A 13,279-nucleotide genomic window follows, 5' to 3' on the forward strand; every position below is an offset into this window, starting at 1 on the left:
GGAATGGTGAGGACACTCGCCCATGAAGGATCCATGAAGGAGAAACCAACCTATTCCACCATGGCGTAAGCCCATGAAGAACTAGTTTCACTAGGGTAGATCTTCACAAAGTAGGCGATCTCCAAGCCCTTACAAATTTCTTGGGTTCTTCACAAACTAGAAGACTTCCAAGCACCGAGCCAGTCGAGGAGGCACACACCCTCCAAAAGTAACAATATAGAGATAGCTTGGTGATGAATCCCTTACTTTTGTGCTTCAAAAGTTAATCCCCTCGACACTTAAATTCTCTCAAGGTATGGCTATTCGATTAGAGAAGTAGGAGTGGAAATTAAGAGAGGATTAGATCTCAAAGGATTGGCTTGAATGGTTGGAGTAGAAATCTCTTTGAAATCAACACAAGGAGATGAAGTTCTCTCTCAGAACATGTGATGGGGCCGGAGTTTTCTTAGAGTAAACTGATGGGATAGGTGGGGGCATAAATAGGAGGGATCAGATTTCCGACTGGATCTTTTGATCAAGACTTAATGAAGATGCATCTTTTGATTAAGACTTGCTTAGGGGCTCAGCGAGTGTAGTCCTAAAAGACGCTAGCGGGAAATTTATTTTTGGGGTTAATTGGAATATTGATTGGTGTGTTGATGTCCTGACTGCCAAAACTTTAGTGCTAAGATTTGGTTTTTCTCTTGCACAAAGGGCGGGTTACAATCGCCTACTTATTAACTTTGATAATTTGGAAGTCGTTGGTACTATGAAGAATGGAGGACGTTCGACGGGAGCAGCGGCGGCAGTTTTCGACGATTGCTATTGTATAGCTTGTGATTTTCCTCTTAGTAGTTTTGAACATTGTAACAGGGATGCTAATAAGGTTGTTCTTGAGCTTGCTAGATTGGCTAAAGTTTCTAAACAATGATTGGTTTGAGGAGCCCATGAGTGAAATTGTATCTCTCCTAATAGACGATGTCACTGTTATTTCGAATTAATAAAGTGGTTTTGTTTCATAAAAAAAATTTCAAGTCGGCATGTAACAAGATGAGGTTGATAAATATCTACCACCCATCTTGAGTGGGAGTATTGAATATTTTGTGTGTGCGTGTGAGTGAGTTAAATATGGCCCATTAGGCCAATATGTGTCTACATATAGCTATGTTGAGAAATAGAGAGGAGTGGGATTTTCAGATATTTCCATAAGAATCACAAAATCCCATGATGGAGCGGTACTCTCTTTGCTGAAATGATTGTACTGACCGTCTGTCTATTGCAAGACACATCATGTGCTTCTGCCTGATTAAAACTTAAACTCCAGGCAAATTATGCATTTGCTTAACCCTTTTTGGTTTGGCCAAAATACCACAGAGATATACTGATCTCTTTAACGTACTGATATCTACGCAGAAATATTACTGATTGTCAGCTCCGCTGGAACTATAATGCAAAAGGTTTTTTTTCGTAATTCTAGTTTGTTTGAAAGGTCGAGGCCATCAAAGCTGTTGTCAAAACTTTAGAGAACATACATCACTTGCCACATAAACTGGTTGAAAGGACTTGAGTGCAGTCCCCAGTTAGTTTCAACATTATGCCACCTAATTAGCCCACAAATCACAAGGACATTACGTGACCTGGCCTAGCCTGAGAAATCATGGAGAAAAGAGGGGTCCATAAACCTTGCTTGACAAATTCTAAGTTCATGGTCCAGAAGAATTATTCAGATCCAACGAAATCACTAATGACAAAACAGGAAGTAATCATGTATGCTATATATTTTACCCTGCATAATTGTTTCACTATTCATGCCACTATTGAACAGGCCACTCCACACTCCTCATACTTCTTCTAGTTGCGGTATTTCATTCACCCCCAAAAAAGGTATATACATGTACCAGCTCTCTTGCGATAATATTTTTCAAGAAGTCAAAATCCAACACCTGAGAACTAACTCACAAATCCTTCTGCTCTTTCTTCTTCTTCCGGCAGCACTTGAAGCTAAGCTTCCAAGCAGAGCAAGCGAAGCAACCTGGCTTGGCTGGCTTCTTTGCTTTCCCTACTTTCCCAGAAGGATTCAGATGTTCTTCAGCATGAATGTTGTTCCCTGTCTCGCTACCGGCATCAGTAGTGGCATCATGCTCGTCATCGTACTGCTGCTTTTCCTGTAGCAGCTCAAGGAGCCTCTGCTTCTTCTCTGTCAGCGAAGGAATGTCCGCAGATATCCGCGCTGCGAATGATGTTTGCGTCTGGTGATCTGGTGTGCTACCTCTTGAAGGAGTGAAGTCTTGAGGATCCGGATGAACAGAGATGTTAGGATGTTAGAAGTTGACACCAATCATACCATTCATTAAAAAAAACAAGAAAATATGATGTTTTACCTCCTCTCACGCTTTGGAAATCATCTTCACTGTCCGAGTCTAACCACGGCCTTGCCTCGAAGAACGACTCATCTCTGCTTCCTCCTGGCGTAACAATCAGTAGTGAATGGATCAATGGTTGATGTTATGATCCTAGGACTGAAAATATTATCTTCTCCAGTTTTTTTCCAATTGTCATTAATTCAATTAAACTACTAGAGCAAAGGAGCATTTCATTAGAAGCAAACTACTACAGTAGTAGTCTAGTCTTTTAACTGTAACTTCAGTTAACGATGAGGCATGGAAGAACAAGAAGCGCGAAATAAAACCATGAGAAACCACTGTTGTGGCCTATAGGCAATAACACTGATCGATGATATTTAACAAGTCAAATAATTAGCCTTTTTCAGATTAAGACGTTTGGCCAGAAAAAGTGAAAGGCGAAAGCTAGCTTTATTCGTATTCAGATACAAAAAAAAATGTGTCCTGATGATTAACTTTGCAGTATTTTTTATGGAGAAAAGTTTGATTGTGGAGCTTCATATTTGACTTCCTGTTGAAACTTTCTTTGACCATTGATCATATCATGCCTTGCCTTTTGACGGTAACATTAGTTTGATGTTACTGTATGTTGTAGATTTCAAGAAGCCAGCATAGTACTAGTACCTGATGGAGCAAAAGAGTAGGACATGAGATGAAAATGGCAGCAGGACAGGACTCATCCGTCCGAAAGGCATTAGCTCCGATACTGTGTGAGTGCGACCCATCACAATCGCATTCAGAGGTATGTTGCCTAGCTACCACATGGCATGGTAGGTGCACCTAGCATGCGCAGGAATGAATAAATCTGATGGGAGGTACTGATTGCATTGATCTTCCTGATCATCCTAATCGAACGCCGAACGAGACAAGAACCGACTATACAGTTAGCATAATTCAATTCTGATTCTCAACCCAACCAATCCCTGAGTGTGGCAGGATAACTTAGTTAATTTCGTGGGAGCAAGCAGCCGTCCCACTAAATTCTTTGTGGTCGGTCCAAGATTGATTAGTTATAAACAGAAAAGGGAAGCACTAGAAGAAGAATCAATCTTTGAATCGAATCAATCTTTGTGGTCGGTCCAAGATTGAACGGAAATGAAGAAAGTAACGGTTTCCGCAGAAGATGACCTACGTACCATTCTCTGTGCCGTAGCGATCTGGGCTAGCGACGATACTGATCGTCGCCCGGCCGCCGCCGGCCGCGGTGTCCGGCACGGCGGCCGTGGAAGAAGCGTCCGGCGGCGCGGACGCAGGCTTCTTCCGGATCCTGAACCTCATGTTGCCGGCGGACCGGAATCAATCTTCAGAGTATCGACCACGGCACAACACCCCCTCCTCTCCTCCCTCCTGCGGAGGCAGTTTCTGACGGCGCGCGCGAAAGAGAAAAGCAAGTAGTCGAGATTTTGTACTGAGCATTGGGAGGCAGGGGAGGAAGAAGGAGAGGGAGAGAGGCAGGCAGGGGAAGTTGCTCCGGGAGGGACGGACGCGTTGTCCTGTCCCGGTGTCCCGCGGCGCGTGCGCGTGCGCGTGCGAGGAGGAAGGAAGGGAAGTCGGTACGGTAGGGGAGGGGGGCGATCGTGCCGCCGTGTGTAGCGCGTGCGCGTGGCGTGGTGGGATGATGGATGCCAATGGCATTGGCGTGGCGCTTCCCTTCCCTCCGAGAGTACGGGACTGGACGTGGGGGCCCACTTACGAGCCGGCTGATTTGGCATGCCATGGCCAAGGAAGGATTTGAACAGGTATTATTTGACAGCGGGCGGCCGCGTACTCCATACAGCAGTACGTACGAATGCCAGTTGGGAGGAGCGCTAACTACCAAATACTACTATGGTGGTCGACCCTGTCCAATTATTTCGTATGGCTCGATGCCTGCTTGCGTGCGTTGCGCGCCGGTGCCGATCCTTTGTGTGTGCCTTAGGTGATGCTCCCCACACGCACATTTGGTGTGCTTTTACTTCACTTTTGTTCCCCTTTTTTTATCATTCCCGTAACACTCCATTTCCTTCTCTGATTGTCGTCATGCGTGCCTGCATGCACATGCATGATCACTGGTTGTGGAATAGAAATGGCAGGAGGCTCCGCTCGTCTACACTTGTTCTTGCGCCTACCTAATACTATTGGAGAAACACGTGCGGGAAACAATATCAAGAAACTGATAGCGGCTCCTTCTACGTCTACGTAGGGCGCTACTGGGACAGCACTACGCCACTAACAATAATTTCAAGCCCCTTCAACTCTTTTTCGGCTTCGCAGCTGTGACTTGTGAATTCACCCAACAGCTCCAGCTCCCACATTTCAGCAGTCCTGCTGCCTTTTCAACGCCACCATGTGATGTGAGTACGCGCAAAGATGCAGCATTATCGTCACGTCCGGATGCCCACACCGCGCGCCATGATATGTCTCATGTTTATTTGCGTTCAAATTCCCCATCTTTATCCTCTCGGCGTCAGTCTTTACCGCTAGGATCTCATGGATGAGAGCATCAGCGTATAATTCAATATGAGCACTTGAAATTGCATTGCCCGATTAGCCTGATCCATTCGATGGCAAAGCTAATCTCCAAGTTCCTTTCCATGAGGCTGGCAAAGGTGATCCACACTATCATTTCTCCGGCGCAAACGACATTCCTCAAAACCAAATGCATCCATGGTAGCTATCTCTACGTGCAAAACACCATTCGTCACCTCCACCGTCGCAAAACGCCGGCACTGCTCATGAAGCTCGACATCGAGAAGGCGTTCGACACGGTCTCGTTGGACTACTTGCTAGAGTTGTTGCAGCAGCTCGGGTTTAGCGCGCGCTGGCGAGATTGGGTGGCCCTGCTCCTCTCCTCGGCGTCCTCGGCGGTCTCTTTGAATGGGGTGTTGGGCCACCACTTTGCTCACCGCCGCGGTCTTCGCCAGGGCGACCCGCTCTCACCGTTTCTCTTCATTCTCGCCATAGAACCTCTGCACCACCTATTGGCGAAGGCGGTTGAGCAAAAATTCCTACAACAGATACCAGGCCGCGAGCTGAAGCTCAGGGTTAGTCTCTACGCCGACGATGCAGTTGTCTTCACCAACCCAACCCGTCAGGAGGTCGACTCTCTACTGGGCATCCTACGCCAATTCAGACGCGCTACAGGGTTATGCATAAACACCGAAAAATCCACGGCATCGCCGGTCAGCTGCAACGACATAGACCTCGCACGTGTGCTGCACAATTTTGGCGGCTCAATCGCCCCTTTCCCGATCAAATACCTGGGCCTGCCACTCATCACCGACCGGCTTCGGCTAGTGCACCTGCAGTTCATCATCGATAGGATCAAGGCCCGGCTGGCGGGCTGGAAGAGGAACCTAATCCACATCGCGCGACGGCGCGTGCTGGTCCGCTGCGTCCTCGCCATGCCTACTTTTGTGCTCACCGTGCTGAGGGTGCCAAAAAAGATCTTGAAAGAAATAGACATGTGTCACCGTCGTTTCCTTTGGAAGCAAGATGAGGAAATCTCCGGCGCAAGCTGCAAAGTTAGCTGGGCAGCGGTTTGCACTCCAACGGAAAATGGAGGCCTGGGAGTCCCTGACCTCTCACGGTTTGGACGTGCTCTTTGCCTGCGCTGGCCCTGGCTCGCATGGCGCCACCCTGAGCGCCCATGGGTGGGCTCGGTCCTGCCTTGCAACGGCGACGACCTCTCCTCTTCACGGCGGCAACCTCGGTTAGCATCGGGGACGGCGCGTCGGCGTCCTTCTGGCACTCCCACTGGATGGGGCCAGGAACGCTCGCCCAGCAATTCCCGCGGCTGGTCCTTCATGCCCGGAGAAAGAGCAGGACGGTGAAGGTGGCTCTCGCGGACGACACCTGGATCAAAGACCTAACCCATGGTCGTACTGAACATCTGATCCACGACGTCCTGGTCCTGCATAGACGGCTTCATGGCGCAGCCGGCGAATTGCATACGGGCACCCCCGACTCCATCAGATGGACCCTCGAGCGGACGGGCGAATACTCAGCTAGATCAGCTTATCGGTTGCAGTTCCAGGGCATGACGTCCTCGATTTTCGGCAAGATCATATGGAGCTCTTGGGCCCCCGAGAAGATCAAGATATTTGCATGGCTTATGCTACAAAACAGGTTGTGGTGCAACGACAAGCTCCAACGCCGTGGCTGGAAGAACGAGTACTTCTGCTAGTTGTGCATTCGAAGCCTTGAATCCTCGAAGCATCTGTTTTGGGAGTGCCTGTAACGCCCGGATAATCAAGCTACAGTAACCTCTGCTAATGATGCCTCGTCACCACTCTTACTGTTGTAAACCTCGCGATGATTCAATCCCATTCGAATTCAAATTTCAAAATCAAAGCAAACAATAGAAGTTTTTCAAAATTTAAAACAAAAGTGTTCGGGAGATGCCATATTTTACATAGGTCAATATGGTGTAATAAACACAATTTTATAGACTGCCTAAGTATTTTAAAATAAATAAAGACAGAAAAGGAAAATAAATAAAAGAAAAAAAAACTAAACTAACAAAAAAAAGGAGAAAGCCCCCCCCTCCCTGGGCCGTGGCCCAACTGGGCCAGCCCCAGGCCCAGCCGGCCGGCCCGCTACCTCCCCTCCATAACCCCCCACCAGGGGGAAACCCTAACCCCACCCCGTCACCCACTCGCCCCCTTCCCCCCAGTCGCTCCCCCCTCCTCCCCGATCCAGATCGGATCGAGGGGAACGGCCCCCCCGACGACATCGCCCCGACGCGCGTCGCCGTCCCCGGCGCCCCCCCCACCGGAGCACCACCTCCACCTCGCCGGACCTCCCCACCGGCCTGCATCCTCTTCGCCGCACCGTCCCCATCTCTCCGCCTCGACCCCCGCTGCCCCAGTCCCTACGGATCCGCGGTGAGGCCCCCGGCCTCCTCTCCCCCTGTCCTCGTACACGCACGCCCCGCCGGATTCGCCTTGGCCGCCCCCTGCCGCCGCTCTCCCTCCGCCGTGAAGCCCTGCTGCTGCTGCTCCGCTGCGGAGGCCGTGCTGCCCCGCACCGGCTCGGCCGCGCCCGCTCAACCTCGCGCGCGCCCGTGCGCCCCGGCACAACCCCGCTGCAGCCCCGCGCTCGCCCGCTCGTGCGTGGCCTCGCCCGCGCCCGCGCCTGCGGTCACCCCCGACGCCGTGCGCGCCTGTCGGCCGTCCACCGCGCCGGGCCAAACTCACCGCGCCCCGAACGCCTCCCCTGCGCCGCGCCCTGCTCGCGTCGGCCATCTGCGTGACCGGACGCGCCACCCGCGCGCGCCCTCCTCCCCTGTGCCCGCTCGCGCGCTCCCATAGCCGGCCGGCGCCCCGCTGTGCCCCCCTTGCACCTAGCTGCTGCTGCCGTGCTGGGCCTTGTTCCCTCGCCACTGCTCGTTGGAGCCGCCGCGTCGCGCCAAGCCGCCTCCCGCGCTGTCCCGTTCACCACGCCCGGCGCCCGTAACCACCACCGCTCGCCCCGGGAGCGCTGCCCCGCCTCGCCGGAGTTGCTGCTGCCTTGCCGCCGGTGGCCGGACTGGCCCCGACGCGCCGCTGGTCTCGCCCGAGGCCAGCGCCCGGGTTGGCCCCTGTCGGGCGCCCCTGCGCCCGTTACCAGTAGCGCCCTCCCCTGTTTGGCCCCCTGGGGCCTATGACGAATGGGGCCCACGCCCAGAACAAAAAAAAATTAAATTAAATAAATAAATAATGAAATTAATTAATTAATTAACCAATTAATTAACTTAATTAATTCTGATTAAATTAACCAAATAAGAATAATTAACCTAATGATTAGTTAACCTAATTAACTACTGTTAATTAGCTAACTAATTAGTATGACAGTGGGGCCCACCCACTAATTAATTTTGATTAAATTAATTAAATTGTTTAATTAAAAATGTGTCACTGACCAGTGGGACCCACTGGTCAGGTTGACCAAGTCAACTCTGTTGACTGCTGATGTCAGCATGATATCATGCTGATGTCATTAATTCATTTTCGAATTAATTACATAATTAATTAAATTTCAGAAATTAATAAAATCTTTAGAAAATCATATCTTTTAATCCGTAACTCGGATTAAATTATTTTCAACATGAAAGTTGCTCAGAACGATGAGACGAATCCGGATACGCAGCCCGTTTATCCGCCACGCTTCCCTAGCATAGCGAACACGTAACTTTCCCCCTCCGGTTCGTCTGTCCGAAAACGCGAAACACCGGGGATACTTTCCCGGATGTTATCCCCCTTCACCGGTATCACCTAATACCGCGTTAGGGCACCCCTAGCACCGATACTTGTCATGTCATGCATCGCTATGCATCTATTTGCTTAAATATTTATTGTTTCTCCCCCATCTTCTCTCGCTAGACACCGGGACCGACGCCGCTGCTACCCAGTACGACTACGGAGTTGACGACCCCTCTCTCTTGCCAGAGCAACCAGGCAAGCCCCCCCTTTGATCACCAGATATCGCCTACTCTTCTCTATACTGCTTGCATTAGAGTAGTGTAGCATGTTACTGCTTCTCGTTAATCCTATACTGATGCATAGCCTGTCCTTGCTACTACTGTTGTTACCTTTACCTGCAATCCTAATGCTTAGTATAGGATGCTAGTATTTCCATCTGTGGCCCTACATTCTTGTCCGTCTGCCTTGCTATACTATCGGGCCGTGATCACTCGGGAGTTGATCACGGGTATATACTATATACTTTATACATGATACATGTGGTGACTAAAGATGGGTCGGCTTGAGGAGCACCCGCGAGTGGAGTTTTGAGGCGGAGCGGCAGGGCAGGTTCCAACCACCTAGGAGAGAGGTGGGCCTGGCCCTGGTCGGCGTTCGCGGATACTTAACACGCTTAACGAGATCTGGGTATTTGATCTGAGTCTGGCCATTTGGTCTATGCGCACTAACCATCTACGCGGGAGTAGTTATGGGTATCCCGACGTCGTGGTATCAGCCGAAGCCTTCGTGACGTCAGCGACTGAGTGGCGCGCGCCGGATTGGAACGTAAGCCTGCTCTTGTATTAAGGGGGCTAGTTCTGCTTCCGGCCGCGTACGCAACGTGCAGGTGTGCTAAGGGCGATGGGCCCAGACCCCTGTGCGCTTAGGTTTAGACCGGCGTGCTGACCTCTCTGTTGTGCCTAGGTGGGGCTGCGACGTGTTGATCTTCCGAGGCCGGGCATGACCCAGGAAAGTGTGTCCGGCCAAATGGGATCGAGCATGTTGGGGTATGTGGTGCACCCCTGCAGGGAAGTTAATCTATTCGAATAGCCGTGATCTTCGGTAACAGGACGACTTGGAGTTGTATCTTGACCTTATGACAACTAGAACCGGATACTTAATAAAACACACCCTTCCAAGTGCCAGATACAACCGGTGGTCGCTCTCTCACAGGGCGACGAGGGGAGGATCATCGGTTAGGATTATGCTATACGATGCTACTTGGAGGTCTTCAGTCTACTCTCTTCTACATGTTGCAAGACGGAGGCTGCCAGAAGCGTAGTCTTCGAAAGGATTAGCTATCCCCCTCTTATTCTGGCTTTCTGCAGTTCAGTCCACCGATATGGCCCTTTACACATTTACCCATGCATATGTAGTGTAGCTTCTTGCTTGCGAGTACTTTGGATGAGTACTCACGGTTGCTTTCTCCCTCTTTTCCCCCTATCCCTTCTACCTGGTTGTCGCAACCAGATGTTGGAGCCCAGGAGCCAGACGCCACCGTCGACGACGACTCCTACTACACCGGAGGTGCCTACTACTACGTGATGCCCGCTGACGACGACCAGGAGTAGTTAGGAGGATCCCAGGCAGGAGGCCTGCGCCTCTTTCGAGCTGTATCCCAGTTTGTGCTAGCCTTCTTAAGGCAAACTTGTTTAACTTATGTCTGTACTCAGATATTGTTGCTTCCGCTGACTTGTCTATGATCGAGCTCTTGTATTCGAGCCCTCGAGGCCCCTGGCTTGTAATATGATGCTTGTATGACTTATTTTTTATTTGTAGAGTTGTGTTGTGATATCTTCCCGTGAGTCCCTGATCTTGATCGTACACGTTTGTGTGTATGATTAGTGTACGATTGAGTCGGGGGCGTCACAGTGCCCAATGGCAATGAGTGTCTGGGAAACTATAAGCTCATGGACGGGCTGCGCCCCACTAACTCCAGATGCGAGCTGGCAAGATCTCCAGCACTCCTCCATTGCGCTGGCCGCCCTGGATAGGTCCGCACCAAGATGGCGAAAAGGCACCAACACGCTTCTACTGCTTGTATGCTGGGAGATATGGCAGGAACGGAACAACGCCACCTTTAGGAAAAACACCCCAAGGGTCTCCAACATCACCAGAAGGGTCACAGACTACATCGAGCTAAGGCGTGCCGCGGGTGCAACCTGCATTGAGAGCTCCTTCGGGGAACCACCATGAAATGTAAACCCTAGGTTCTTGTCGCTTGAGGATTGCCGATCTGTGGCAAGCCCTCGGATTCCCGGGATCCACTCTCCACCTTCTGTTTTCCCACTGCTTCCTGCTTATCAATGAAAAGCCAGCAAAAAGCTGGATCTTTCAAACAAAAAAATTGCATTGCCACATAGTACATATACAGTAGCTCTTTTTTTCTTTTGAAAACATTCGATTACAACATTTTGAGAGCATATACAGTGACTTTTCTTCTTCTTTTGACTAAGTAATTGCTCATGTGTTGCCATGGACACATATTATCTAATACACTATGCTCCTTAATTTTGGAGCTCTCCCAATTACTCGACGAGTTCCATTTTGAATTGGGAGCTCTTAATCCATGCGGGGACGTAAAGTCATGTCTGCTACCAGCACGTGTTGCACGGTGGCTCTGGCGGAGGTCTCATGTCTACCTTGTTGTTGTTGGATCGAAGGTGGTGCGATGGTGCCGGGAGGTAGGCGGTATGGGGCGTCTGTCTTCTCGTGTCTTCTCCAGAGGTATCCGGTTATCGAGCCGTCGGTTGCCAGATAAGGATGATGGTACGTACGGCTTGAATGACAACTTTATGCACTTTGATGGAAACACAAGATCTTTGATCAAGCTATGTCGACGCGCGCCTGTATCGTGTCCTTGTTGAAGATGGTGGATTGAAGCTTGGCTTTAGGGATAATAATCCGGAGTTCAACCTTGTATTGGACTTGCGATCATCGGCGCTCGTGCAGCTGTTCCTTCTTGAAGGGGTAGCCTAGGAGTACTGTATTTTTCGTTTTGATGCCGTCTTGTAACATAGGGCTAGTGGTTATCTGGTGGAGTTACTGTCGCGAGACATGCGGCCTCGAGTTTGCTTTTCTTTTTATTTCCGGGTCGATGTTGTTCAGCTACTGGGTTTTGCATTCTTAATAATATATGGCATGCATTTTTAATAGTATATGGCTGCATGCATCGTCCCGATGCAAAGGCCGGGGTTATCCTCCTTTTCAACAACAACAACAACAACAACAACAGAGCCTTTAGTCTCAAATATGTTGGCGTAGGCTAGAGGTGAAACCCATATGATCGCGCTGAAGGAAATATGCCCTAGAGGCAATAATAATGTTATTATTTTATTTCCTTATATCATGATAAATGTTTATTATTCATGCTAGAATTGTATTATCCGGAAACATAATACTTGTGTGAATACATAGACAAACCAAACGTCACTAGTATACCTCTACTTGACTAGCTCATTAATCAAAGATGGTTATGTTTCCTAACCATAGACATGTGTTGTCATTTGATTAACGGGATCACATTATTAGGAGAATGATGTGATTGACATGACCCATTCCATTAGCTTAGCACCCGATCGTTTAGTATGTTGCTATTGCTTTCTTCATGACTTATACATGTTCCTATGACTATGAGATTATGCAACTCCCGTTTGCCGGAGGAACACTTTGTGTGCTACCAAACGTCACAACGTAACTGGGTGATTATAAAGGAGCTCTACAGGTGTCTCCAAAGGTACATGTTGGGTTGGCGTATTTCGAGATTAGGATTTGTCACTCCGATTGTCGGAGAGGTATCTCTGGGCCCTCTCGGTAATGCACATCACATAAGCCTTGCAAGCATTTCAACTAATGAGTTAGTTGCGAGATGATGTATTACGAAACAAGTAAAGAGTCTTGCCGGTAACGAGATTGAACTAGGTATTGAGATACCGACGATCGAATCTCGGGCAAGTAAAATACCGATGACAAAGGGAACAACGTATGTTGTTATGCGGTCTGACCGATAAAGATCTTCGTAGAATATGTAGGAGCCAATATGAGCATCCAGGTTCCGCTATTGGTTATTGACCGGAGACGTGTCTCGGTCATGTCTACATTGTTCTCGAACCCGTAGGGTCCGCACGCTTAAGGTTTCGATGACAGTTATATTATGAGTTTATGAGTTTTGATGTACCGAAGGAGTTCGGAGTCCCAGATGAGATCAGGGACATGACGAGGAGTCTCGAAATGGCTGAGACGTAAATATCGATATATTGGATGACTATATTCGGACATCGGAAAGGTTCCGAGTGGTTCGGGTATTTTTCGGAGTACCGGGGAGTTACGGGAATACGGGAGAAGAAGTATATGGGCCTTATTGGGCTTTAGGGGAGAGGGAGATGTAGGCCGCGCGCCCCCCCAAGGCCTAGTCCGAATTGGACTAGGGGGAGGGGCTGCGCCCCCTCCTTCCTTCTCTTCCATCTTCCCCTTCCTTGTCTCCTACTCCTACTACATGGAAGGACTCCTAGTTGGACTAGGAAAGGGGGAATCCTACTCCCGGTGGGAGTAGGACTCCCCTAGGGCGCGCCATAGAGAGGGCCGGCCCTCCCCTCCTCCACTCCTTTATATACGGGGGGCAGGGGGCACCCCATAGACACACAAGTTGATCCACGTGATCATATTCTTAGCCGTGTGCGGTGCCCCCTTCCACCATAA

General features: G+C 49.7%; 1 protein-coding gene across 1 annotated transcript; it reads right to left on the reverse strand.

Moving 5' to 3' along the window:
- Nucleotides 1-1,729: 1,729 nt before the first annotated feature.
- On the reverse strand, nt 1,730-3,979 carry LOC125537658. Its single transcript, XM_048700976.1, has 3 exons — nt 3,518-3,979; nt 2,361-2,444; nt 1,730-2,266 (listed from the first exon to the last, which is right to left on the reverse strand). Exons 1-3 carry the CDS (start codon nt 3,657-3,659, stop codon nt 1,935-1,937), a joined length of 558 nt encoding a protein of 185 aa, XP_048556933.1. The 5' UTR covers nt 3,660-3,979; the 3' UTR covers nt 1,730-1,934.
- Nucleotides 3,980-13,279: the final 9,300 nt, after the last annotated feature.

Source organism: Triticum urartu, chromosome 2, assembly GCF_003073215.2.
Source record: "Triticum urartu cultivar G1812 chromosome 2, Tu2.1, whole genome shotgun sequence".
NCBI classification, from domain to species: Eukaryota; Viridiplantae; Streptophyta; class Magnoliopsida; order Poales; family Poaceae; genus Triticum; species Triticum urartu.